Source organism: Podarcis vaucheri, assembly GCF_965113315.1.
Source record: "Podarcis vaucheri genome assembly, chromosome: 6".
NCBI lineage: Eukaryota > Metazoa > Chordata > Lepidosauria > Squamata > Lacertidae > Podarcis > Podarcis vaucheri.
Genome location: NC_138764.1, coordinates 16229037 through 16256675, shown reverse-complemented (window position 1 = coordinate 16256675; position 27639 = coordinate 16229037). Strand labels below are relative to the sequence as shown.

General features: G+C 45.2%; 1 protein-coding gene and 1 long non-coding RNA gene across 2 annotated transcripts in view; both read right to left on the bottom strand.

The window, feature by feature from the left end:
• LOC309533933 overlaps positions 1 to 27639 on the bottom strand; it is a 274946-nt gene that overhangs the window by 138142 nt on the left and 109165 nt on the right. The gene's annotated exons all lie outside the window — the stretch shown is intronic.
• On the bottom strand, positions 1392 to 27639 carry NTMT2 (N-terminal Xaa-Pro-Lys N-methyltransferase 2). Its single transcript, XM_082225570.1, has 4 exons — positions 27385 to 27639; positions 19086 to 19261; positions 5817 to 6066; positions 1392 to 3879 (listed from the first exon to the last, which is right to left on the bottom strand). Exons 1-4 carry the CDS (start codon positions 27536 to 27538, stop codon positions 3590 to 3592), a joined length of 870 nt encoding a protein of 289 aa, XP_082081696.1. The 5' UTR covers positions 27539 to 27639; the 3' UTR covers positions 1392 to 3589.

Genomic DNA, 27639 nt, shown 5'->3' with positions numbered 1-27639 from the left:
ATACTTTACGTACGTTGTTGCTATAGTCGCATTGAAGGCCATTAATTTGGCTTCATTTCTGTGTGATGAGGAACAACATGAGTTACATACAATTTGCTCCAGCCAACTCAGGCAGCAGACAGGTTTGGCCCATGAGGGCCAGCCCGTTATCTCCCACTTGGACTACTGCAATGCGCTCTATGTGGGGCTACCTTTGAAGGTGACTTGGAAACTACAACTAATCCAGAATGTGGCAGCTAGACTGGTGACTGGGAGCAGCCACGGGGACCATATAACACCGGCCCTAAAGGATCTTCACTGGCTCCCAGTGCGTTTTGAAGCACTGTATACCCGAAGGAGCGTCTCCACCCCCATTGCTCAGCCCAGATACTGAGGTCCAGCTCTGAGGGCCTTCTGCTGGTTCCCTCACTGTGGGAAGCAAAGTTACAGGGGACCAGGCAGAGGGCCTTCTTGGTAGTGACGCCCTCCCTGTAGAACACCCACCCTTCAGATGTCAAGGAAATAAACAACTAACTGACTTTTAGTAGACTTCTGAAGGCAGTCCTTTACTGGAAAGTTTTTAATGTTTGACCTTTTACTATGTTTTTATATGTGATGTAAGCTGCCCAGATGGACGTGGTATTATGTTGTTGTTGTTACCATTAGACAGTTCTCCTGCACAAAACCTACTGAAATGAAAAAAAGCAAGAGATTAATATAAAATAGGCTTATTTCGAAGAATTTGTAAATAGATTGTGCCCTGTGCATGCTACTTAGTATGCAAGGTTTTTATAGCTGAGGTGCCAAAATTTTGTCAGCAAATCATAAGGTATAAGAATTTGTTTATTAATTTTTCTGACAGTAACACAACATGCCCCTGTTGGAATTCTCCCTTCCCCTCTGACCTGACATTTCACATGTCATGAGGATTTCTCATGACACCTCCAAAATGCCATGTTTTGCTGGAGGGATTAAGATGCATACTTTAGATTTCCACATTTGAGGTGGGTTAAAGAAGCTGTGGTCTAAACCACAGAGCCTAGGGCTTGCCGATTGGAAGGTCGGCGGTTTGAATCCCCGCGATGGTGTGAGCTCCCGTTGCTCTGTCCCTGCTCCTGCCAACCTAGCAGTTCAAAAGCACATCAAAAGTGCAAGTAGATAAATAGGTACCGCTCCGGCGGGAAGGTAAACGGTGTTTCCGTGTGCTGCTCTGGTTTGCCAGAAGCAGCTTAGTCATGCTGGCCACATGAACCGGAAAAACTGTCTGCGGACAAACGTCGGCTCCCTCGGCCTATACAGCAAGATGAGCGTGCAAACCCAGAGTCATCCGTGACTGGACTTAACTGTCAGGGGTCCTTTACCTTTACCTTTTTAAAGCACTGAAGTACAATAATTTTTTTTGTAGTGATGGGGAAATGCATTGAAAAATTTGGGATGGAGGAATGGATGAATGATTAACAGGAGGACATATAAACACCCTCAAGAAAATCTGGATGAATGCTCAATAAATCAGTTATTGACAAACTAGAGCTACTTTCACTGCTGTACTAAAGATGCAGGCAAAAGAGCTCTACTCTTATTCTACCAATAGCCATACATTTTGCTATATGATCTTAGCTAGTTACTACATCTTGGGTTCAACCTACCTCATGGGACTGTTGTGAGAATAAAAGGGAGTGAACTACCCCAAGGTCTTTGGAGAAATAATGTGATTACATGGAACAATGAAATAAATTTTAGCTTTAAAAGTGGCTCCAGCCTAAAGTTACCAGATTTTTTTTCAGTGAATCCTGGGACACTTTTCAACTTCAGTTGAAGGGGATGGATTTTGTCAGGGGACTGATTTGTAAATCCGGGGACGTCTGGTAACCTGACTCCAACCACCTGCTTCCATTTATACAAAACTAGAGAAAGACGGGGAGGTTTTGCCTCCCTGGCTACCACAGACTCATTGGGGAGGAATGGTGTGGTATAAATTCAATGAATAAATAAAAATAAATAAACCTACTCTTAATGCCTCGGCTCCTACAAGTGCTTGGGTACTCCTATACAACCATAGCATGCAACCAAAATAGAATATTTTAATTGTCATAGTCAAAGAAATAACTAAATTCCTCATCTATTGTCAGATAACCTTGTAGTCATTTGACTGAATCTTCCTGAATATGTAGCATATGGATCATTGTATCAAAGCCAGAGGGAGCTAATCTAAAACATTTTCATTCCACATATTTTGCTTCTATTTCTTCTGTGGGTTGTTTAAAGTTTAAAGCTAAATGCACATAAAATGCTGTGTTTGAATACATTGCATTTAAAATACTGTAAAGGGAAGAGGTTCTGCTATGGCAAAAGCTTCAGAGAACACCGGCATTTTACCGTTTCAATGAGCTAAAAACTAACTGAGGACTTATTGCCGGAAACAGGAGCTTACAGGAAACTGAAACATGAGAAGTCTCTATGTGTGCTTGTTGGGGGTGGCTAGCAGCAGCAGCCATGGCAGAACAACTGCACATCTATGAACAAGCTTAGGATCTCTCTCCAGGATCAGAGAGGAGAGTTTACTGAACTACTTAAAGGCCTCCATTGCTTGTTTGCAACCTGTTACTTTGCTATTTTGTAACATCCATCTTATTGTAAGTAGTATTTAAGACTTCTGCAGTAAAGCTTTGAAGCTCATGGTGGAGAGAGTTTGTCTGAGGTGAGTGATAAGAAACTACGAACTCCCAATTGCATGCATCCAGGTTTTCAAGCGAGAATTGCCACTGGCATTTGAGTTACTCATGCCCCCCGAATTTCAAACTTTGTGGAAACACCACAGAATGAATACCTTGAATACTATTCTAGATAATGCCCAACAGAAAGGAGCAAGGAACAACCGTAAGTTAGGAACAGAGCAGTGTGTGAAGAAGAACAAAACAAACCAACAAAAATAGCTGTACATTTTTTCTTGCAGGGAAAAAAAAGCAGTTTAAAGGGGGCAGTTTAGAGCTGAAAACAACCAAAGGGGAACAGATTAAGTAATTTATTAAATAACCTCTCCTTCTTCTGCTCAGACGTGAAGACTGCCCAAGCTGGTTGAGATTAAAACCCAAACGAAAACCCAAAAGGAAGTCATCACAAAGCTCCATGTAACTCTGCCTTGGCCCTTCTAGCCATAATGAGATATTTCAGGAAACATGATCTGTACACTTCCAATCACAGTCACATGTACACACCAGCAGCTTAAAACTCAGCGAGATTGTTCCCCCTGCCATGCTTCAAGTCACTTTTCCGTGTACACACCTGAGTGGGGTGTCGGCAATGCTGTTTAGAAAGAGAAGGGTTAAGGTGATAAGAGTTGATTCCAAGAGAAGAGAGGCAAATGGCAGAGAAGGAAATGGCTAGAGTAGATGCTGTTCCAGCCATTATCAGACTGCATAGGACAGCTGTTTGATGGGTCCTCTACACTCATTGCATTAGAAAGAATGACAACCATTCTTCTGAGCTCTGAAAACCATGGAAATGGAAGAGGAAAAACATGGGAGTGCCGCTGCTGTTTTACAACGTGAAATCCAGCCTGGAAACACTACTTCAATTCCCCCCACTTTGTTGCCCTGAATTCCAACGGCCCTTACAAAATCCCATTTCTCATATGGATAGGATTCTTCTGCATGGCTATCATCCAGACAGGTACACACTGCTCAGGAAAGCCCTCTTGCTTTTCCTGTCTCAGGATGGTGAGGCCGCTCTTTTCAATAAGACTACTGAGGATGTTCAGATCTCGGATGACACTGCTGTCCAACGGATCGAGGACACAGCCTTCCCGTGCCACGTTGTCCTTCAGAATAATAATGCCGTTTTCCTTCAAACCATCCTGGCAGCGAATGAAAAACCCCAGTAAATCCTTATCTGTCAGGTTTCCTGCAGGAGGTCAAAACAGAAGAGGGCTATATTTTTCATAGGAACGGTGGCTTCAGCCTTGCAACAGTATGAAGTTCTTTAAGGTGTAGATACAATATTTATTATTGCAAATTTCTGCAATATTACCACAAGAGACAGAATAGGGGCAAAGTAATAATTTTTTGGGGAGGGAGCACTGCCTTACATCTCTGACTTCTGAAATGAGAGCAGGGGGCAAGCTAGTTATCAGAGGAGTAGATTGCAACCCCCTCCCCTTGCTTAGCATCATCCAGGAATGTCTAACATATAACTATACTTAATATTCTGCAAACTCCACAACTGCTTCACTGTGGCACACTTTGGTTAGGGACGCATGGACATGTAAATTCTGGTCCGTCCCAGATCTCAGATGAAATGGGACCAAAAAATTATGAAGTGATTCAAGGTTTGCAACTATCCTGTCGTCGTCCCCATTTTTCATTTAAAAACTTCTAAAATAGGATATCCAGTGACCCACATTCTAAGCAGCTGGTTTGCAGGGTTCCTTGCCGCTACATATTTTGAACGCTCAAAGAGCAAGTCCCCTTTGGAGGAATGGGTCTCGATGGCATTTTGTTGCTCTCCAGAGGAATTGGACAGAAAAAGCAAGGCTGTCCTCATTCAAAAGACAAATACATTAGAGGTGGGTCCAGAAAAGGGTTGTCAAGAGGTGTGACCCAGAGAGAGAAACGTGGAGGGCAGTATTGGACCACATCCCTGTGCTGTAAGCACTGACTACCCAGGGAGTTTTGTTAGGAAAATGGGAAGGTGCCTTATACCAAGTGCACTGAGTTGGATCTTCTAGATATAAACCCTTGTTCAGTAGACCTTGGTTCTGTACCTGCAGTCTGTGATGCAGTGTGTGGCCATGGTCTGTACAAGGTATGAGGAAAGATGGAGAGAGGTAGCCAGAGGACATTTGGTCCACTGACGCCTAGGGCTTATTCACACCTATGTTTGCACTACCTCTTGCCCAGTGAAAGCTGCCCTTCCTCTCTTTTAAATCGGAACCAGTGAATAATAATAATAATAATAATAATAATAATAATAATAATAATTTATTATTTGTACCCTGCCCATCTGGCTGGGTTTCCCCAGCCACTCTGGGCGGCTTCCAAAAAAGATTAAAAATACACTAAAATGTCACACATTAAAAACTTCCCTAAACAGGGCTGCCTTCAGATGTCTTCTGAATGTCAGGTAGTTGTTTATCTCTTTGACATCTGATGGGAGGGCGTGCCAAAGGGCGGGCGCCACTACCGAGAAGGCCCTCTGCCTGGTTCCCTGTAGCTTTGCTTCTTGCAATGAGGGAACCGCCAGAAGGCCCTTGGTACTGGACCTCAGCATCCGGGCAGAACGCTGGGGGTGGAGACGCTCCTTCAGGTATACAGGGAACCAGGCAGAGGGCCTTCTCGGCAGTGGCGCCCGCCCTGTGGAACGCCCTCCCATCAGATGTCAAAGAAATAAACAACTATATGACATTTAGAAGAGATCTGAAGGCAGCCCTGTTTAGGGAAGTTTTTAATGACGGATATTTTAATATATTTTTAATCTTTTGTTGTAAGCCACCCAGAGTAGGGTAGAAATAAATTATTGTCATTATTATTATTAGTGCTGAATCAGAACAAACGGTGGCAGATTGCCATTTTTTTCCAATTCAGCACTAAAGAACATGTTTTTAGGGGGAAAGCAGCGGAGCAGAGACAAAAGTGCTCCTACCCACGCTTAGAAAGCAGACAACGAGACAAGCAGAAAACCACTTTGACCCATGCTTTCTAGGTACAGGAAGAGCAGAAGCGTGGACAGCCCCTCACTGCTGCATATCCTGTCTCACTTGCAAAGACGACCAGTTATGTGCCCTCCCCATAGCTTCTCTTGCTCACTCGTTTTTACGTGGGAGACCAGATGGCAGAACTGACCTGAAACCCACTGGATCCAGATGACGTCGTATTTTCTAGGCGTTGGCGTGAACTCCTGGAGGCTGCAGCAATAGTACATGTCGACTTTTTCTCCCTGACCCTGCAAGTAGTTCTGAGCTTCTGTCAGAAAAACATCCATCATGTCCACCAGCTCCACGTGCTTGAATAAGGGAAGAAGGACATGTTTGCTCACCCTCCCTATTCCTGAGCCGCAGTCAAGAGCGAAGTCGGTGCCCGCTTTGCCAGGCCCCTGCGGAGAGCATGAAAAACAATGCTTGAGTGCACTGGCCTCTCACATTCATTACCTCAGTAAACCTTACGGAAATCTTGCAAGGCCAGTCTTGTCCTTCTGTTATTGCTGAAAGAGGCAAGGAAGAGAAACAGCGGATTGCCCAAAACATTCACACCAGATACAAAACCCTTTCCTTTTTTTAAAAATAAACAAACAAATAGTTTATAACCGAAAAGCAAAAAGCAAAAGACAAAAAGAAACAGGATACAAACAACGTATGCCAGGGGTCAGCAAACTTTTTCAGCAGGGGGCCGGTCCACTGTCCCTAAGACCTTGTTGGGGGCCAGACTATATTTTGATTTTTTTAAAACAAATGAATGAATTCCTATGCCCCACAAATAACCCAGAGATGCATTTTAAATAAAAGGACACATGCTACTCATGTAAAAACACGCTGATACCCGGACCATCCAAGGGCCGGATTTAGAAGGCAATTGGGCCAGATCCGGTCCCCGGGCCTTAGTTTGCCTACCCATGACGTATCTCCCCTGACTTCCCTCCCCCCACCTTTTATGGATCCTTATGTTATTATTTTCCCTCTGCTTCTTCTCAAAAATTCCAATTATTATAAAGCCTTAATCAATCCGTAATTCAGTTTTTTTACTACAAGGTTTCTGCCAATCCCACTAATGTGTGTAATTGTTTGCAATAATTTTTCAAATGCATTCTATACTTTCCCCATGCCTTATTCAAGGGGGCTGAAACCCTTTCCGCCCCCTATAGCTGCCCCCCCCCATTGACCCTGTGGGGATATATAGAATAACAACAGATTCACATGGAAATGACTTCCCTGTTGCTCCATGATACCCCAGGAGCAATGAAGTTAAAGTCCCCTCCAAACCATTGGCACCACATATATAGGAGCTATCGTAGGGCAGAGTTTGGCTCTAAATAGTCTCCCTCTAACATTACTAATAGTTGTAAATCATGTCAGGTGCCCATATGCCATTTCTACTTGGGCTGTGCTTCAGTGATTAATTCAGCAGATTATTAAGGTCAAACCAGGGGCAAACAGACAGTGTCATAGCTATAAATATCCCTGGTTGCAGAGAGTAATTGTAGAATGAGCTCAGTGGGCATTCTGCCCCTTCCCACTTTGCTCTGCCGATGGTGCTGTCCTCAACATAAGCAGGCAACACAATTTAATTTACTTTTTTAGAAGGAGAAGAAGAAGAGTCCTTAGTTCTCGCGCAGATGTCATGGTATAAAAAAGGTAAAGGACCCCTGACAGTTAAGTCCAGTTGCAGATGACTCTGGGGTTGTGGCGCTCATCTCGCTTTACAGGCCAAGGGAGCCAACGTTTGTCCGCAGACAGTTTTCCCGGGTCATGTGGCCAGCATGACTAAGCCGCTTCTGGCAAACCAGAGCAATGCACTGAAACACTGTTTACCTTCCCGCCGGAGCGGTACCTATTTATCTACTTGCAATTTTTTGGCGTGATTTCGAACTTCTAGGTATAACAGGTGGTTTTCATGCCAGAGGCAACAATTGTCGAAACGACCGGCTCTATTGAATGTCTACTATCACCTTTAGGACAAGATCCCATTTTAGAAGTACACAAAGTCTCTAACTCAGGAGTGGCTAGCCTGTTAAATCTAAGAGCTGCACACCAGCCGAAAGTGGGTGTACGCACTTTGCATGCACACACTTATGGAGAATACACACGGATGCCACCTCCTCAGCTGCTTTGTGCTGCAAGCACAGCAGCGGGAATCATTCAGTGTGAATCCTACCAAATTCAAGTTGTTGCAATACGATAAAACACCATATGAACAAATGGAAAGCAATTTTTAAAAACAAGTCAAAACTCACAGGGCATCTATCACATGACAATGGCTATGGCTACAAAGACCCTCAGCAATTTTCGAGAAGTCAATGAAGGGAGAGGGAGGCGTTTGGTAAACTCTGGTTTTGCCTATTCCCACATGGCTCCACACTTCCAATTATATTCACATAGCAGAGCATTTTGTATAACATCCTATGAAACATTCTATGATGAATTTCAGAGACACAAGAAATTTCAGGTGTTATGAATACAACTGAATAGGCATGCAAATCCATCTGAATAACAGAGCATGTGGAGTCATTTTAATTTACACTTAAGCACACTCATTGAATAGACAGTGTTGGGAATGGGAGTTCAGCTTTCATTTACATTTTTACTTTTTTTTCATTTACATTTATGTTATGCAGTATAGAGTTGAGACTCTGGGAAACTGGGAAGGGATTTAAGGCAGGGCAGAAGCACCAGTTGCCGTTGTTGTTTTAAATTCATAGAATCATAGATTTGTAGCCACCTATTTCAGCCATGGAAGCGAAAGGAAAGTCCAATGCTGTAAAGAAAAATATTGTATAGGAACCTGGAATGTAAGAACCATGAACCTGGGTAAGTTGGATGTGGTCAAAAATGAGATGGCGAGAATAAATATTGACATCCTGGGCATCAGTGAGCTAAAATGGACGGGAATGGGCGAATTCAGTTCGGATGACTATCATATCTACTACTGTGGGCAAGAAACCCGTAAAAGAAATGGAGTGGCCCTCATAGTCAACAAAAGAGTGGCGAAAGCTGTACTGGGATGCAGTCTCTGTGCAGTTTGTTTGATCTGGCGCGACCCCCGCTAATTGATTTACGATCCTCAATTAGCTCTTTACTGCCCGGCACACTTCTCCTGCCGCACGCTCTGCTCCGATCTCTCAGTCACGCCGTAGCAGAGATTACACAGCGGTGTAAAACTGTCATGTAGCTTGGCTTCCAGACAAACACACACAGTCCAGGTTTGTCTATTTACAGCTTTTATTCCAACATTTCTCAGGAATTTCCAGGACTATTTGCAGCCATGACAAAACTGCATCCTTTCCCCACAAAGTACCGAGTGGGACTGGCATACTCTTCCCAAGCTCCTCCCAAGCTTCCAAAATTGACGTCAGAATGGTGTGGCATCATGGGAAGAACTTAACCCGTTACGTTCCAACCTCAACACCCCCCCTTGCTGCACCTTCTGACAAGACCCTTTTGAGCTCAACACCTTACCCTTTGCCTTGTGCTCCTTCCCAGCATCTTTCCCAGGCACCTGTTGAACCCTTTCAATACTCCCAGAATCACACTGTGCGAATCTCGCCCACGCACATGTTGCCTGGTATCTTTCAGGTGGAATGCCCTTTGTTGTGCGACTAGACCTTCTGGGCATAAACTCAGATGTTACCTCTGACTCACTGCCACCAGGAAATGTGTCCTCAGCATCACGGGATTCCCCCTCTGACTTAAAACGTTTTCGAATCCTCTCCATTACACTCACAGGGGAACTGGGCTCGCTTTTGGGTGTTCTCCTTACATCTTGTGGAGAAACTACCGATACCTCCTCCTGTTCCTGACTTTGGTCAGTTACCTGATCGTCATCATCAGACTCAGCTTCTTCTTCCTCCCCCTCATAATCTTCCTGTTCTGAATCAGAGAGACACTCTGAAAGAACATCACGCTTGACAGCAGCTTGTGTCTTTTTATCCTGCTCATAGAACTCAGCGTGTTTACTGATCAGTAACTTACTCTGATCACCTGATGGAAATGCAAACCTCCATGCACTCGCTGTTGGCTCATACCCACAGAAGATCATTTTTCGGAACTTGGATCCATCTGGCCCCTGCAAAGCAGCAGGTACCGGCACAGACGCACGTGACCCGAACATACGCAAAAAATGAATCTGGGGTTTCCTGCCATGCAACAACCCAAACGGTGTGTCCCCTACCATGGAATTGTAGGTGCGATTCCAGGTGAAGCTTACATACTTGATTGCCTCCAGCCAAAACCTTGGAGGTAACCCAGAGTCTTCCAGCAACACCTGTGCAGTTTTAACCAGAGCCTGACACTTCAGCTCTGCCGCCCCCCACTGATTGGGTGAAGTCACTGTGTGACGTATCCCTTTCTTGTGAAAGTACTTCTTCAAAGCAGAACCTGTAAACTCAGCTCCTCTGTCACTTGTGACAGCTTGCACTTTGGTGGAAAACCTTTGTTCCACCCCCTCAATCCACCCTTTGATTAGCTGTGCTGCATCATCCTTGGATTTGAGGCCATGTATCCAGGAATTCTGAGTAAAATCCTCCTGCATCGAGAGCAGAAACCTTGACCCTCCCAGACTTGGTTCCTTTATAGGACCCCACAAATCTATGTGAATCAGTTCAAAAGGCCTTGTTGTTATCCTTTCAACCTTTGGATAACTGCATCCTTTTACCTTTGCCAGTTTGCAAGTTTCACAACTTACAGCATGTCCACATTCTGAGATATTACAACCATTGGAAACTTCTGGCAGCACCTGTAGTTCTTCAAGAGAACTATGAGCTGTACGTGTATGCCAAGCATGTACGCATGAATCATGATTGGGAATTGTAGCACGCAGTGCTTGTGCTTTCTCAACCTTCTCACCACCCTCCAGAGACGTTTTAAGAATGAAGAGATCATTCTGCCCCTTTTTAACCTTGGCAAGCATCCTCCCTCCTTTGGAGATTGTGCACACATCACCCTGAAAACAAACCGTAAATCCCTTTTTCAGTAAATAAGGCACAGATAAAAGACAGTGTTGCATCCCAGGAACAGTACAACACTCCAACGTTTCCTGTAAAATACAAAAATGCAAATTTACAGCATTAGTCATATTTCTTTTCTGTCCATTTGCAAACAGTACAGTTTTCCCGGCAGGAATTGCCGTGCAGTTCCACCTCTCGACAGCAGGTGTCTCTGGAATCAAATTGCGATTAGCTGCAGAGTCAATAACAAAACTTAGCTCTTGGCTTGTCCCACGGCTGTCCTCAGCCAACGCCAGACTAGCCGTGATTTGATAAGTCTCCTGACGTTGTTTTCCTCGTCCTTCTCTTGCGTTCCCACGCTGACCTCCCCTTCCAGACTGATTCCCATGGAAACCCGATTGATTTCCATGGAAGGTGTCCTTGAAGCCTTCCTGTGCAGCTGCTCTCTGTGGGCAGTCTCTTTTGAAATGACCGTGGGATCCACACACGTAGCACCGACGAAACTCAGTGGAAAAACACTGCCTGGGGCTCCTCCCAGCTGGCCTGGCCCTCCTTCTTCCGGAAAAGCACTCCTTGCCAGATCCGCCCCCCCTGAACTGCCGCTCCATTCCAGCAGATTCAGTGGAAAACTTTTCAAACTTGCCTTTGGAACTTTCCGCCCCCCCGACTTGCTCACTAGCACTCCTTGAGGCTAAATCATCAGGAACAGGGGCTCCAGCCATCTCTAGGCTATCAGCTTCCATCCGCCCTAGGCCTCCTGCTGAGCCTTCACACAGACGTGTCAGCACACTCCAGGCCTCACACGCAGATTCAACGCCATCCAGGTGATGTTGCAAATTTGCATGAACACCTGCTCTCAACATGCAGACCTCAGCTCTCATAGCTTTCTCCCTCTGCATTTTCTCCTCCAGAGAAACAGACTTCAGCCTTCCTGCATCTCTGTCCACCAGTTGCACTGGTTCCCTCTGGGATATGTCCCAAACCTCCGTGGCTATGAACCACGCTCTCACCCATCTTGCCCAGGTATTCCACGCTTGGGCGGTGAGTTCCTCAAGCTGTTCAAACGGAGCTTGAATCACCTCCTGGCCATCTGCCATGTTCTCACGCTCTCCCAAATGGGCCCCAAGCTGTACTTACGAAAGCACCAGCTCTTCTGGCGTGGAGAAACGTTTCCTTGCTGCTCTCAGCTCACAGCTCCACAGCATTCAGCAACAGCGTCTTTCAGCTTGCTTGCTTGCTTGCTTCCGTGCTCCTCTGCTAGACACCGCAGATTTCTCAGCTCCCGGCAGCTCTTCCGTGACAGTTTTACGATAGGTGATTTAGGGTATCCATAACCTGTGCAGTTTGTTTGATCTGGCGCGACCCCCGCTAATTGATTTACGATCCTCAATTAGCTCTTTACTGCCCGGCACACTTCTCCTGCCGCACGCTCTGCTCCGATCTCTCAGTCACGCCGTAGCAGAGATTACACAGCGGTGTAAAACTGTCATGTAGCTTGGCTTCCAGACAAACACACACAGTCCAGGTTTGTCTATTTACAGCTTTTATTCCAACATTTCTCAGGAATTTCCAGGACTATTTGCAGCCATGACAAAACTGCATCCTTTCCCCACAAAGTACCGAGTGGGACTGGCATACTCTTCCCAAGCTCCTCCCAAGCTTCCAAAATTGACGTCAGAATGGTGTGGCATCATGGGAAGAACTTAACCCGTTACGTTCCAACCTCAACAGTCTCAAAAATGATAGAATGATCTCGATACGAATCCAAGGCAGACCTTTTAACATCACAGTAATCCAAGTCTATGCACCAACTACTGGTGCTGAAGAAACTGAAATTGACCAATTCTATGAAGACTTACAAGACCTTATAGAAGTGACACCAAACAAGGATGTTCTGCTCATTATAGGGGATTGGAATGCTAAAGTAGGGAATCAAGAGATAAAAGGAGCAACTGGCAAGTTTGGCCTTGGAGATCAAAACGAAGCAGGGCAAAGGCTAATAGAGTTCTGCCAAGAGAACAAGCTGGTCATCACAAACACGCTTTTCCAACAACACAAGAGACGACTCTACACATGGACATCCCCAGATGGGCAACATCGAAATCAGATTGATTATATTCTCTGCAGCCAAAGATGGAGAAGCTCTATACAGTCAGCAAAAACAAGACCTGGAGCTGACTATGGCTCAGATCATCAGCTTCTTATAGCAAAATTCAAGCTTAAACTGAAGAAAGTAGGAAAAACCACTGGACAGGTAAGATACAATCTAAACCAAATGCCTTATGAATACACAGTGGAAGTGAGGAACAGGTTTAAGGATTTAGATTTGCTGGACAGAGTGCCTGAAGAACTATGGGTGGAGGCTCGCAACATTATACAGGAGGCAGCAACTAAAACCATCCCAATGAAAAAGAAATGCAAGAAAGCAAAGTGGCTGTCCAACGAGGCCTTACAAATAGCGGGGGAGAGAAGGCAAGCAAAATGCGAGGGAGATAATGAAAGATACAAGAAATTGAATGCAGATTTCCAAAGAATAGCAAGGAGAGACAAGAAGGCCTTCTTAAACGAGCAATGCAAAGAAATAGAGGAAAGCAACAGAATGGGAAGAACCAGAGATCTGTTCAAGAAAATCGGAAATATGAAAGGAACATTTCGTACAAAGATTACCATAATAAAGGACAAAAGTGGTAAAGACCTAACTGAAGCAGAAGACATCAAGAAGAGGTGGCAAGAATACACAGAGGAATTATACCAGAAAGATATGGATGTCTCATACACCCCAGGTAGTGTGGTTGCTGACCTTGAGCCAGACATCCTGGAGAGTGAAGTCAAATGGGCCTTAGAAAGCACTGCAAATAACAAGGCCAGTGGAAGTGATGGTATTCCAGCTGAACTGTTTAAAATTTTAAAAGATGATGCTGTTAAGGTGCTACACTCAATATGCCAGCAAGTTTGGAAATCTCAGCAGTGGCCAGAGGATTGGAGAAGATCAGTCTACATTCCAATCCCAAAGAAAGGCAGTGCCAAAGAATGCTCCAACTACCGCACAATTTCACTCATTTCACATGCTAGCAAGGTTATGCTTAAAATTCTACAAGGAAGGCTCAAGCAGTATGTGGACCGAGAACTCCCAGAAGTGCAAGCTGGATTTAGAAGAGGCAGAGGAACCAGAGACCAAATTGCAAACATGCGCTGGATAATGGAGAAAGCTAGAGAGTTCCAGAATGACATCTACTTCTGCTTCATTGACTATGCAAAAGCCTTTGACTGTGTTGACCACAGCAAACTATGGCAAGTTCTTAAAGAAATGGGAGTGCCTGATCACCTCATCTGTCTCCTGAGGAATCTCTATGTGGGACAAGAAGCTACAGTTAGAACTGGATATGGAACAACTGATTGGTTCCAAATTGGGAAAGGAGTACAGCAAGGCTGTATATTGTCTCCCTGTTTATTTAACTTATATGCAGAATTCATCATGCGAAAGGCTGGGCTGGATGAATCCCAAGCCGGAATTAAGATTGCCAGAAGAAATATCAACAACCTCAGATATGCAGATGACACAACCTTGATGGCAGAAAGTGAAGAGGAATTAAAGAACCTTTTAATGAGGGTGAAAGAGGAGAGCGCAAAATATGGTCTGAAGCTCAACATCAAAAAAACGAAGATCATGGCCACTGGGCCCATCACCTCCTGGCAAATAGAAGGGGAAGAAATGGAGGCAGTGAGAGATTTTACCTTCTTGGGCTCCATGATCAGTGCAGATGGTGACAGCAGTCACGAAATTAAAAGACGCCTGCTCCTTGGGAGAAAGGCGATGGCAAACCTAGACAACATCTTAAAAAGCAGAGACATCACCTTGCCAACAAAGGTCCGTATAGTAAAAGCCATGGTTTTCCCAGTAGTGATGTATGGAAGTGAGAGCTGGACCATAAAGAAGGCTGATCGCCGAAGAATTGATGCTTTTGAATTATGGTGCTGGAGGAGACTCTTGAGAGTCCCATGGACATGCAAGAAGATCAAACCTCTCCATTCTGAAGGAAATCAGCCCTGAGCGCTCACTGGAAGGACAGATCGTGAAGCTGAGGCTGCAATACTTTGGCCACCTCATGAGAAGAGAAGACTCCCTGGAAAAGACCCTGATGTTGGGAAAGATGGAGGGCACAAGGAGAAGGGGACGACAGAGAATGAGATGGTTGGATGGTGTTCTTGAAGCTACCAGCATGAGTCTGATCAAACTGCGGGAGGCAGTGGAGGACAGAAGTGCCTGGCGTGCTCTGGTCCATGGGGTCACGAAGAGTCGGACACGACTAAACGACTAAACAACAACAACAACATTTCAACCATGAAATCTTCACCAGAGGTTTGCACTTCCTTGGTCCCCATTCATTTAGGGTAGCTCTCAGTCATATTCTCCTTGAACCTTATGCCAAGCTCCAAAAATACAAACACCAATGCCAATAATGAATTAAGACTTACCGTATTTTTTGCACCATAACACTCACTTTTTTCCTCCTAGAAAGTAAGGGGAAATGTCTGTGCGTGTTATGGAGCGAATGCCTGCGGGTGGCGGGGGGGATCTGCTGCAGTCGTGAGCAGAGGATCCATGGTTCCCCTTCCTTTCCTCCTCCATGGTTACAAAGCATGGATCCACATGGATCCTCAGGATTTTTGCATTGGGCTACTCCAAACTCACTGTCAGATCACATGTCTGTGGCCACAGCATGAACCACAAAAATCATATATCCACTATTTCGTTTAGAATATTTTTTTTCTTGTTTTCCTCCTCTAAAAACTATGTGCATGTTATGGTCTGGTGCGCGTTATAGAGCGAAAAATACGGTAACTCATTCCTGGTGCTTATGGTTCATGTTACTGTGCGAGAGACCATCCATAGATTGCACCCATGCTTTATGTCACAAGTTTCAAAGAGAAACTGCTGACAGTTTTGGAGACAGAACTTTATTAAAACTTAGAGCTAAACTCACATGCAAATCTGGCATGTAGGTTGTACACAGGAAAGGAAGGTCAGTCTGAACTGAGCACCCTCCCTCCTCTAACAGAGAATAGTGGTAATTATATTTCGTATTTATATAGCACATTCTAATTCACAAAGTTCTTCAAGTATACATAGGTAGCCGTGTTGGTCTGCCATAGTCAAAATAAAAAAATTCCTTCCAGTAGCACCTTAAAGACCAACTAAGTTAGTTCTTGGTATGAGCTTTCATGTGCATGTATCTGAAGAAGTGTGCATGCACACGAAAGCTCATACCAAGAACTAACTTAGTTGGTCTTTAAGGCGCTACTGGAAGGAATTCTTCAAGTATGTTATCTTTTTGTAAACATCGCTGCAGTGTAGGTGAGGAATGGAGGAGAAATTTGATTTAGTTCTCATTTAATAATAATAATAATAATATATTTTATTTACACCCCGCCCTCCCCAGCCGAAGTGAGGCTCAGGGCGGCTAACAACAATAAAATACAACATTCTAAAATCATTTCATTATAAAATTAATTCAAATCAAATTGATGGCAACCATTGGGCTAGAGTTCTGTGCAGATTGCCAAAGGAGGGAGTCAGGCCAAAGGCCTGGTGGAACAGCTCTGTCTTGCAGGCCCTGCAGAAAGATGTCAAGTCCCGCAGGGCCCTAGTCTCTTGTGACAGAGCATTCCACCAAGTTGGGGCCAGTACTGAAAAGGCCCTGGCCCTAGTTGAGACCAATCTAACCACCTTGCGGCTTGGGACCTCCAAATTGTTGCTATTTGTGGACCTTAAGGTCCTCCGCGGGGCATACCAGGAGAGGCGGTCCCATAGATAGGTGGGTCCTAGGCCGCATAGGGCTTTAAAGGTTAAAACCAGCACCTTAAACCTGATCCTGTATTCCACCGGGAGCCAGTGCAGCTGGTATAGCACCGGGTAAATGTGATTTAAAGGCGAATCTACCTAATTTGCACTTTCTGAAACAATGTGTGGGCCAAAACACAACCGTCCTTCAACATTTGCACTTCTCTGAATCTTTGTAGTGCAGTTCTCTGGCCAGGCAATGTGTAAAAAAAAAAAATGCACACGCTAGGGCGAAGTGTGTTAGTTAAAATAACATACAAGCATGCATATTAAGGAAAATTGCTTTGTGAAAATGTGTATAGTAGACAAAATTGCACACAAATGTGTATATTGGAGAAATTCACACAAAATTGCTAATGAATTCTCCCCATCCCCACTCCATAAACTGATGTGGGAATGTGGAGAAATGAACTGAAGACTAGAAAAATGAGAAACTCAGAGAAACAGAAATTAGCCAACACATCCATCCATCCATCCCTAAAGGCAAGGTAAAGGTAAAGGGACCCATGACCATTAGCTCCAGTCGTGACCGACTCTGGGGTTGCGGCGCTCATCTCACTTTATTGGCCGAGGGAGCCAGCGTACAGCTTCCGGGTCATGTGGCCAGCATGACTAAGCCACTTCTGGCGAACCAGAGCAGCGCACGGAAACGCTGTTTACCTTCCCGCTGGGGCGGTACCTATTTATCTACTTGCACTTGATGTGCTTTCGAACTGCTAGGTGGGCAGGAGCAGGGACCGAGCAACAGGAGCTCACCCCGTCGCGGGGATTCGAACCACCGACCTTCTGATCAGCAAGTCCCAGGCTCTGTGGTTTAACCCACAGCGCCACCTGTGTCCCTTCCCTAAAGGTAGGTGTGAATTATTACCCCTATCTCACTGACTGGGTAGTTGAAGCTGAGTCTAAGGCTTGCTTAAGGTCACATAGCAAATTCCTGGCAGCAGCAAGATTAATAAAAACCATTGGCTTCCTCGCTCGGTCACTTGGTCCCTATGCTAGCTCTTACCTTGAGCCTGAACTGGAGTCTATGTGTGAGAAGGCTGCACTCATGAAAGCCATCCATATTTTATGGCTCTCCTGCATGCGCAGCCTTATGCGCTGGTGCCAGATGTGACTTGGCTCTAAGGAATCATGAAATGACAACACAGCATGAAAACGAAATCTAAATACGTAAATGAGTAGCTCTTTGGAATTTCGGGTTGATTAAAATCGTAACTTTTTGCTGTACAAGCAACCATATAAATATGACTCCTTTCAAGTTACTGAATGAACAGTTTGATCATTGCTAAAAGTCGCAGTGAACACGGTGACTGAGTGAAAGGATTAAGTACCACTTGAGAGCTGTTTAAGATAACCAAACAGCCCTGAAGTGGAATTTATTACACTTAATCCTTGTTCTGGCTCCAGCGCCACTGAGGAGTTACAAACCTCTACAACTAAATTACTATTATTATTTCAGATATTTCTGATTGATATTGTAGATTAGGAACTTTTGACATCTTCTCAGAAAAGTTTTGTTACTTTCAAGCGACTAACTTTTTTATGTTGCTACATGCCACCCCTGTCTCTGAGCAGTGTGGGATTTCAGGGGTTCCAGACTCCCTTTGGGAGTAAGGCACAGCAGAGACTGTGGTGTGTGGCCCTCCAAATATTGCCGAGCATATTATGCATTCCTAGCTGAGGCTAATGCAAGTCGAGAGCCCATCAACATTGAGGGGGGCACATTTCCATGCTTCTCTGCCAGACAACTGGAGGATTTCGATACTGTCATCTGTGTACATGGTTTCAGTTGTCATTTTCAAAATCGCCTTTATATTTAACATGGATTGATTTCTATTCTGCAGTGTATTTCTAATTGGTTTTAAATTTGGTTTGCTTAAATGTCTTTTATTGGTTTCGTACATTGCTTTGGGGGCTAATTTTTTGCAGAAAGGCAATTGAGAACTGTAATAAAATACATAAATAAATCAACTGGTTGTCTGAGATACATCTTTCCAGTCTGTTTAACTTTTCCTTAAATGAGTCCCAGGCTTAGTGGTGTGTTTTCCTCCCCAAAGTTATTTTTCCTTCCTATAGGTCTATTCCTTCTTTAAAAATTAACCAAATACTGACAGTCAGACATCTGAGGGCAGCTGAATTATATTATTGCATTGCCACACCTGGTGGAAGGCATGAGAAACGCACCGAAGGAACATAAAACTGCTACCCAGGAAAACGTGCAACCGGTTCAAGTCTCTGAGATAAAGAGTTGCAGATTGTCATGGCTGACCGGAACAAATTTACAAAAGCCATCGCTGCTATCTTGCAAGGAGTCATTGAAATATCTTGTCATTGGAAAAATGTGATTTCCTGTCCTTACCCTCAGCAAACATGTACACAGCCAGTTAAGACCAAATTCTCCTCACCAGGGCCGAGTGGATTTGAGCAACGCACTTCCAAATGCAAGTTTCACATTTGTGGGCTATTTTCCCTCAAAGACGTTTACACACACACCGCTCAAAAAGACAAGAGGAATGTGGTCTCCATATTTCTCTTGCACAAAATGGAGGCATCACCATAAAACCAAAGGGGTTTATAACAAGAGATGTGAACTTCAAAGACAGACACAACTCACCCCTACTAAATTCTTAAGAAATTCCCTGGAGGACTCAATATCTGTGTTGGACAACTCGATGAAATCCCCCATCATGCCTTCTTCCGACGCCGGCACCTCTTTGTAGAAATGTTTGGCTCTGGCGTAGAACTGCATCTCACCGTTGATGACTTCGCTTGTCAGAGCATAAAGTTTGACTGCAAAGAGACAAAAGCAATAACTGCTTGTGGACTTTCCCAGTTGTATAAACTGATTTTTAAAATATATATATATATATATATAATTCTTGTTAGAAGGCAGGAGAGCTGGCCCAACTCGTAGCCTCAATGAGTCAATTGCCTCAAGCGGCAGGTTGCAGAGAGCTGGGGCTGGGGGGAGGCAGATCTGGAAAGGATAGACAAGGGCGTCCTTGCATGCCTTTGCCACTTCTCTGGCGGTTGTGGCTCTAGAACCAAAAGGATCTTGCAAGGCTCCAGGTCTGGGTTAGTTCAGGTGAGGAGAAGCACTCCTTGAGGTATTGGTGTCATACCCTCCAACATTTCTCCGATGAAAATAGAGATTAACAGCTAAATAATGCTCAGATGTGGGCAAACAAGGAGTCTCAGTGCATAGAGAAGGCTCCTTGATACAGAAGCTCCCTTTTCATTCAGCTCCCTTTTCATCATGCTTGCCCTGTTCAAATAACATATGCAGAAACTGCAGCTGCCCTTTTCTGTTTTGTAATTCATTCTACATTGACTGCACATACAACTGCATTATCTTCTGGATTTTCTCCTGCATTAACAAAAGTTGTCGTGATACATATTGTTGGAAGTGCAGCAGCAGTTGTTATGTTACGGTACGGAAATATACCCGGAGTTGAGAGTGGATTTCATGCTCTTTATTCAGCTCATAGTGGTGAGGAGGAACGGAAGTTCCCCCAGAATGTCTGCCTTATATACATTATTTACACAATGGGCCCCACATGATTGGCTAATTCCGGGATTCTCCTGTAGGCCAATCAGGTTGAGGATTCACTTCCACCTGGAGCTGGATTGGGTGGCTCCTGTGGACCACTGTGGCTGCGGACGTGGAAGTGGACGGTACCAGTGCGACTTCCAGCCATTTGGTTTAGGAGTCCACCACTATGAAGAATGTTTTCCCCTGAAAGGGGCCAGCGAAGTCCACATGCAGGCGTGACCATGGTGCTCAGGCGGACTCCCAGGACTGGACTGGGGCTCTTGGGGGATCTGGGTGGGATTCTTGGCAGGCCTGGCAATGTTTGACCCAGGCCTCTATCTCTCTATCAATCCCCGACCACCACACATAACTCCTGGAGAGGGCCTTCATTCTCACTACTCCTGGGTGTGTCTCATGTAGGGCTGTGAGGACCCTTTTGCAGAGGGGATGGGAACGACGACCATGCTTCCCATAACAGGCACCCCTTGTGGGCCGACAGTTCATGTTTATGGGTTGTATAGCCTGCGAATTTTGGCCCGGTGGCTCCTGTGGACCAATCAGACTGCTGCATTCTGAATCCTATTGTTCTAGGACCAATCAGACTGCTGCATTTTGGATCCTATTCAACTCAGTTCATAACAGTTACGTTATGTTATACGGGTGAATTTCGTTGTTGGTGAGTCAGCTAACCAAGAGGAAAGGGTAGGTGTGTTGTTTGGTAGAGTGGCAAAGTGGTCTGATCTTCACTGAGGTAGCATGTACCCTGATTGGCTATGTAGTTTTGAGGGAATTTCCCCTCTGTGTTTTGGTTGTATGTCTCCCTGCTTTGTACAAGGTTTAAAGTAAGAAAGAGAAAGCCTCTCTGTTCCTTTCTCCTCAAATTGCATTCTTTTGTGTTCAGTTTCCTCAGTAAAGTGTTATCAGGATTCCTTTTCTCTCTGGCCTCCCTCTGCATTATTCAAGTGATTTTGCTAACACATACATTGTGAGAAAGCCAACTGCGCTCTTAATTGGTCATTTATAGTTTTATTTTCTTTAACGTTTGCTACTGACAGCAAATCCAGAAGTGTGGGACTGCACAGTTTAACAATGACGACGTCCCTTGCAAGCATCAAGAAAACGTAATGGGAATAATTCACAGCAAGGCAGACTGTGAGAATAGGGCTCTTAAATTTCATCTAAACAACATGCCTGGGCTGTTGCTCCTTCCAACAAAAGCAATGTTCCCAGCCCTCCTTGTCATCACCTGCTTAAGACAACTGCTGAGCGGATACGATTAAACCTTTAATCCATTACACATTTATGTTATGCCTGAGAGATGTATGCTGCAAGTGAGTGCTGAACTCAGCACAGGTCAGACCTGGGATGGTTTTTACACCCCCTGGTGATTTATTTTTGCATCCTCTGCCTCAAACAATTTTGCAAATGGAAACAAACAATGGAGGATGATCCCCTGGTTGTGATGACTGGGCTGTAATGGTTGCTGTGCAATTCTGGGAGCTTCTCTTTCTGTCTCCTGACACATATATAGCCATATATGACCTGCAGAAAGGAAATAGCATCTGATATATTTTATCTGTATCTTGAGTACCATTCCAGTGGAGTGGGTTTAGTAGCCTGCAGCACAGCTGTAAAACCCTCAAAGGCAGGCGAGAGAAAGTTGTGGAAGTGGTATGATAGAGACAGGGACGCGGGTGGTGCTGTGGGTTAAACCACAGAGCCTAGGACTTGCCATCAGAAAGTCGGCGGTTCGAATCCCTGTGACGGGGATCCCCGTTGCTCGGTCCCTGCTCCTGCCAACCTAGCAGTTCGAAAGCACAAAATACAAGTAGATAAATAGGTACCGCTCCAGCGGGAAGGTAAACGGTGTTTCCGTGCGCTGCTCTGGTTCGCCAGAAGCGGCTTAGTCATGCTGGCTACATGACCTGGAAGCTGTACACCAGCTCCCTTGGCCAATAAAGCGAGATGAGCGCCGCAACCCCAGAGTCAGTCACGACTGGACCTAATGGTCAGGGGTCCTTAATGATAGAGACACAATTGCGGCTCATTTATTTTCTGCCACCTTTGCCTCCACTCAAACAGGCTTCACGGGTTTGTAAGCACTACCAAAAAACGCTGCAAAACTTGTTTACAGAAATTGACAGTGGGATAGGTGCGCAATGGACAGCAATCACTCTGCCGTGCCACTTTGCAGGTGTGGATAGAGCATTGTAAAAGCAGTTGTGTCAGATTTTTGCCCATGGCATAGACCAGGGGTAGGCAAACTAAGGCCCGTGGGCCGGATGCGGCCCAATTGCCTTCTCAATCCGGCTCGCAGACAGTCCGGGAATCAGCATGTTTTTACATGAGTAGAATGTGTCTTTTTATTTAAAATGCATCTCTGGGTTATTTGTGGGGCATAGGAATTCGTTCATTCCCTCCTCTCCCCCCCCCCCCGATATAGTCTGGCTGCCCACAAGGTCTGAGGGACATTGGACCGGCCCCCTGCTGAAAAAGTTTGCTGACATAGCATCTCAACTTATGTTACACATGAACATACCATGATAATCATTTACTGGACCAGGGAGCTGCTTCTGATACCCAGATGCAGTGTCAAGTCTAGACATGCGCCACATTTCCCTGATAGGCTGCTCATCTTATAAAGGACGTGGGTGGTACTGTGGCCTAAACCACTGAGCCTCTTGGGCTTGCTGATCAGGAGGTTGGCAGTTCGAATCCCCACGACGTGGTGAGCTCCCGTTGCTCTGCCCTTGCTCCTGCCAACCTAGCAGTTCGAAAGCACGCCAGAACAAGTAGATAAATAGGTACCACTGTGGCGGGAATGTAAACAGTGTTTCCATGCATTCTGGTTTCCATCACGGTGTTCCGTTGCACCAAAAGTGGTTCAGTCATGTTGTCCACATGATCCAGAAAGCTTTCTGTGGACAAACACTGGCTCCCTCGGTCTGAAAGTGAGATGACCACCGCAACCCCATAGTCGCCTTTGACTGGATTTAACTGTCCAGGGGTCCTTTACCTTTTACCGTCTTATAAAATCGTTTTAAAAGCAACACATGCTCATTTATTTTGTACATATATGTTTCTCTTTCAAACAAAAAATAAACGTGGTTTGTTTGTGTTTTGTTTTTTAAAAAGGCTGCAAAACTACCATAGAAGTTGGCGATACTAGGATGCCCACAACATGCAGATTTCTGCTGACACGAAAAAGGAGACATGCTGTAAACCTGCAGAACACACACTCACCCCCCCCCACCTGCTTCAAAGCTCATCCCAGAACAAAAGAAGTAAGTGGATTTGGAGGACAGTGACAAGGTTGCCCACCGTTCGCGAAGTGACATGTCCACCTTCAAATTGAGACAACTACCCCCAGTCTCCATCCCAGCTGAATACAAATCTGGTGTTCTAGTTATTGTTGGAAATTGTTTGGTATACGAAGTTTCTCCTTTGCTTGCTTTATGATTGCTGCATGAATGACAGTTCTGTGCTGACTGTGCTTCAGATATTTAAGAGGTATGTGACAGCTATTGCAACCAAGCGTCTGCGTGTTTAGCTTCACAAGATCTTGCACCACAGGGGTTCGCTCTGCAAATGTGTTAAGCATTTTTACTGGACAATGCATCTTAGTCCTTCTCCCTGATGTAAGGAAAAGGAACTTTAATGCTGTTTGCAGAGCAAGGTACAGGATGTAGTAGGTACCACTAGAACAGTGGTGTGCGTCCATGCAAACTGGGGGTCCCAAATTGGATATAATAATAAATAATAATAAATTTTTATTTATACCCCGCCCTTCCCGGTTCAGAAAACCATGCTCAGGGCGGCTAACGACAAATTAAAAACACTTAATTGATGCAACAAAAAACAGCATAAAATACAGTATAAAACGTGAATAACAATAAATTCAGAATTCAAAAATCAATTCAGGGGGAAAATCCATCCAATAAACATTAGATGATCACCAGGGCTAGCTGACTAAATTAGTCCTATTTGGGCCAGCGAGGAGACTGGGGAAGAATTAGCTGTGTGATCCCAGAGTGGGTAATCTTCATAAAAAGGGGAGGGAGAAGGAAGGGGAATAAAAGATCGGGCTAAGTTTAGATTGAAAGCCAGGTGGAATAGCTCTTTATTACAGGCCCTGCAGATGGAAGTTAAATCCTGCAGGGCCCTGGTCTCATGGGACAGAGAATTCCACCAGGTCGGAGCCATCACTGAGAAGGCCCTGGCCCTGGTGGAGGATAATCTGACTTCCTTAGGGCCCGGGACCTCTAAACTATTATTATTCATGGACCTTAAGGTCCTCTGCAGGGCATACCAAGAGAGGCGGTCCCGTAAATACGAACGCCCTAAGCCACAAAGGGGTTTAAAGGTCAAAACCAGCACCTTAAACCTGGTGTCTTGTGTCTTGACTGCAGACCCTACGGGACCCCAGTCAATGCTGCTATATGAAGCAGCAACAAATGCATCCAGACTGTAGTCCAGATCAAGGGAAGTCATGGTGCCTCTCTATTCTGCCTTGGTCAGACCAGACTTGGGAGTCCTGTGTCCAATTTTGGCCCCACATTTTAAGAAAGATGTGGACAAGCTGGAACGTGTACAGAGGAGGAGGACCAAGATGATCAAGGGTCTGGAAACCAAGCCTGATGAGGAATGTTTGAGGGAGCTGGGCATGTTTATCCTGGAAAAGAGGAGACTGAGAGGAGATCTGATAGCCATGTATCTCAAGGGTTGCCACATGGAAGATGGAACAAGCTTGTATTTTCCTGCTCTGGAGGGTAGGACACGAGCCAATAGCTTCAAATTGCAAGAAAGGACTAAACATCGGGGGGGGGGGGAATCTTTCTGACAGTAGGAACTGTTTGACAGTGGGACAGACTCCTTCTCCCCGTCGCCCCTTGCTTCAAAAGAGGTCCGGGGACAGCGGGGAAGACGCACTGCGCTTCCCCGCTATCCCCGGAGCTTGCGGGGCAAGCTTCGTTTTGCGAAGCAAGCCCATAGGGAAATGCGTCTTGCGAAGCGGCTAAGAAAACGAAAAACTCCTTCGTCTAGCGAGTTTTTCATCTTCCGAGGCGTTCGTCTTGCGGGGTACCACTGTACAGGATTGCCTTCAGACAGCTCAGGGGGCAGATAACTCCATACCCTCCAACATTCCATCCATGAAAATAGGGACATCCTAAGGAAAAGTGGGACATTCTGGGATCAAATCAGAAACCGGGACGGCTTCTCTAAATCAGGGGTGTCCCTGGAAAATAGGGACACTTGGAGAGTCTGTCATCTGTCTTGCTTGCTTTAGTTGAGACTCCTGTATCGCATAGATGATCTTTGGGGTGCCTTCCAGCTCTACAGTTCTATGATTCTATATGTATCAGCATTAGCCATGGACTTTCAAAAATACTGGGGACACATGGGAACGGACATTGGCTGGATCTGGACACATCCAAGAAGCATTTCAATTAAATGCGTTTTAAACTTTGTATGAGAAATCAGGTTGGCAAAAATGGAACTCCACAGCGCCATCTGGTGTCACAGTGTTAGAATGCATAAACAGCGCATAGAAAGTGCTTTTTCTTTGCCAATGTAGCTGAGTCCAGTGTCACCTCTTAGCTTCTCCCACTGCTCAGAGGTTGTTAGGTTCTTAGCAGGGGCAATCAGAATAAGGGCCACTATCTGACTGTTGATTCAGGACCCTAAACTGTGCTCTTCTACTAAATTTCCTTTTTTCTGTGTACAGTCATACCTCTGGTTACGTCCGCTTCATGTTACGTTCTTTCAGGTCCCGCGGCGACCCGGAAGTACCAGAAAGGGTTACTTCCGGGTTTCGCCGCTCGTGCATGCACAGACACGCAAAATGACGTCACGTGCATGCACAGAAGTGGCAAATCATGACCTCCGCATGTGCAGATGCGCCGCTGCGGGTTGCGCTCTTTTCATGTTGCGAATGGGCCTCCGGAACGGATCCCATTCTCAACCAGAGGTACCACTGTTTATTGTAATGTTTTACTGTTGCTTTGGCCATCGGATGAGGTGAATAAAGTTTTATCTTAGTCCTAGTCTTCTCCCACTGCTGCTGGTCTCTCACATTCCCTTTGCTCTAGTAACAGTTTGCCCTGTGTACATTAGCAGATCTTAAAAGCGAGCAGCATGCAAGTGAATTTCAAACGCAAGACACAGCAGAATCATAGAATTGTTGAGTGGGAAGAGACCCTGACGACTGCTCTCTGCAAATTCTATTTTCTTCCTGGCGTTACTCACTGACCTGGTCCAAATGACACACTAAGGCAAATCATGGTTTAGCATGAATATGTGGGCAAGGAGGTCCCCAGAGAGGAAACAGAGGCTTCGCTTCTCCTGATGCTGCGCTGTTGCCAGTCATGGTCATGGTTTGGCATAGTGTTTTACCCAAACCTGGGCTTGTGGTCTGTCTTGCATGAGACAAGCCATGAGCTGTAACCAAAGTTTGTTCTGTTTGTCTGAAGGAGGCAAACTACAAGCCCAGATTCAGATGACATTTGACGCCAAACCATGGCTTAGCTCATAGCACCATAAGGGCTGGAGAAGCTCAGCAACTGCAGTCTCCTCTCTGGGGACCTGCAGGCTTGTGGTATATTCGCTCTAAGCAAGAGTTTGACTTAGGGCTCACATACACGTCCCATGCATAGAAAACATGGGTCTGAGCGATTTTCTGCTTGCCCCGTGCTTTCTAGACTTGTTTCCGATTAGTTTTTCCTTTGCTGCTTTCCCATGGGGGGGAAAAATGTTTTTTAGTGCTAAATCAGAACATACAGCCATCTGCAGAAGACCCAGTTGCTGTTTGTTCTGATTCAGTGCTAAACTGCTGGCTTTCCTGGGGGGAAATAACAAGGCAAAGAAAAACATGGACGGGCCCTTAGTGTTATGTGTGAACCAACCCACTGATTCATAGTACTAGCTAAAGCAGACTGTACCCATACCTTTCTAACACAACCTGCAACTATAGGGGCATGCAAGAGACAGAAGCAGGCAGGCAGGCAGGCAGGCAGGCAGGGGAAAGGGAATCTGGTAAAACCTTGGTGATGGATTCTGGGGGTAGTTCAATATCAATTTTTAATCTGCAACCAGGCCATTAACAACTGGTCAGTGGCACTGATTAATGGAGCTCACAGATACTTCCTTCAGCAATAATTAAACATTTGGAGATGTACTGCCAAGATTTATTTTGCTAGTTGACTACCATCCGTATCACATTTAAAGATGACTGCAAATCAGTATTTCAAGAGCAAATAAATTGATTAATTTCACATCTCTGAAAAATTTTCAACCAGAGGTCCAAAACCCTGCTCTTCTTTTCAGAAGTGAGGCATGCCCTGGCAAGCCACTCAACACTGCTGCTACTTTTCAGCTTACTCACCCAGAGGCAGCCGCTCCAGAAGGTAGAGGTAACTCTGGAAAAAATCGTTCCGAATTGCCTTGTGGAGGATGAAGGACATGCTGTGTCGACAGAGTTCCTCATCTGTCTTGTGCCAGCGTGATTTAAAGGCTAAATGGGCCCCCATATACTCCATGCTATTCAGGACTTTCTGGAGGAAGTTGCCTGGCTGCCAAGTGGGACCTCTCTGCTCTCTCAGAGGGCTCCGGTGGTGTCATTTAAACCACGTCCATCTCT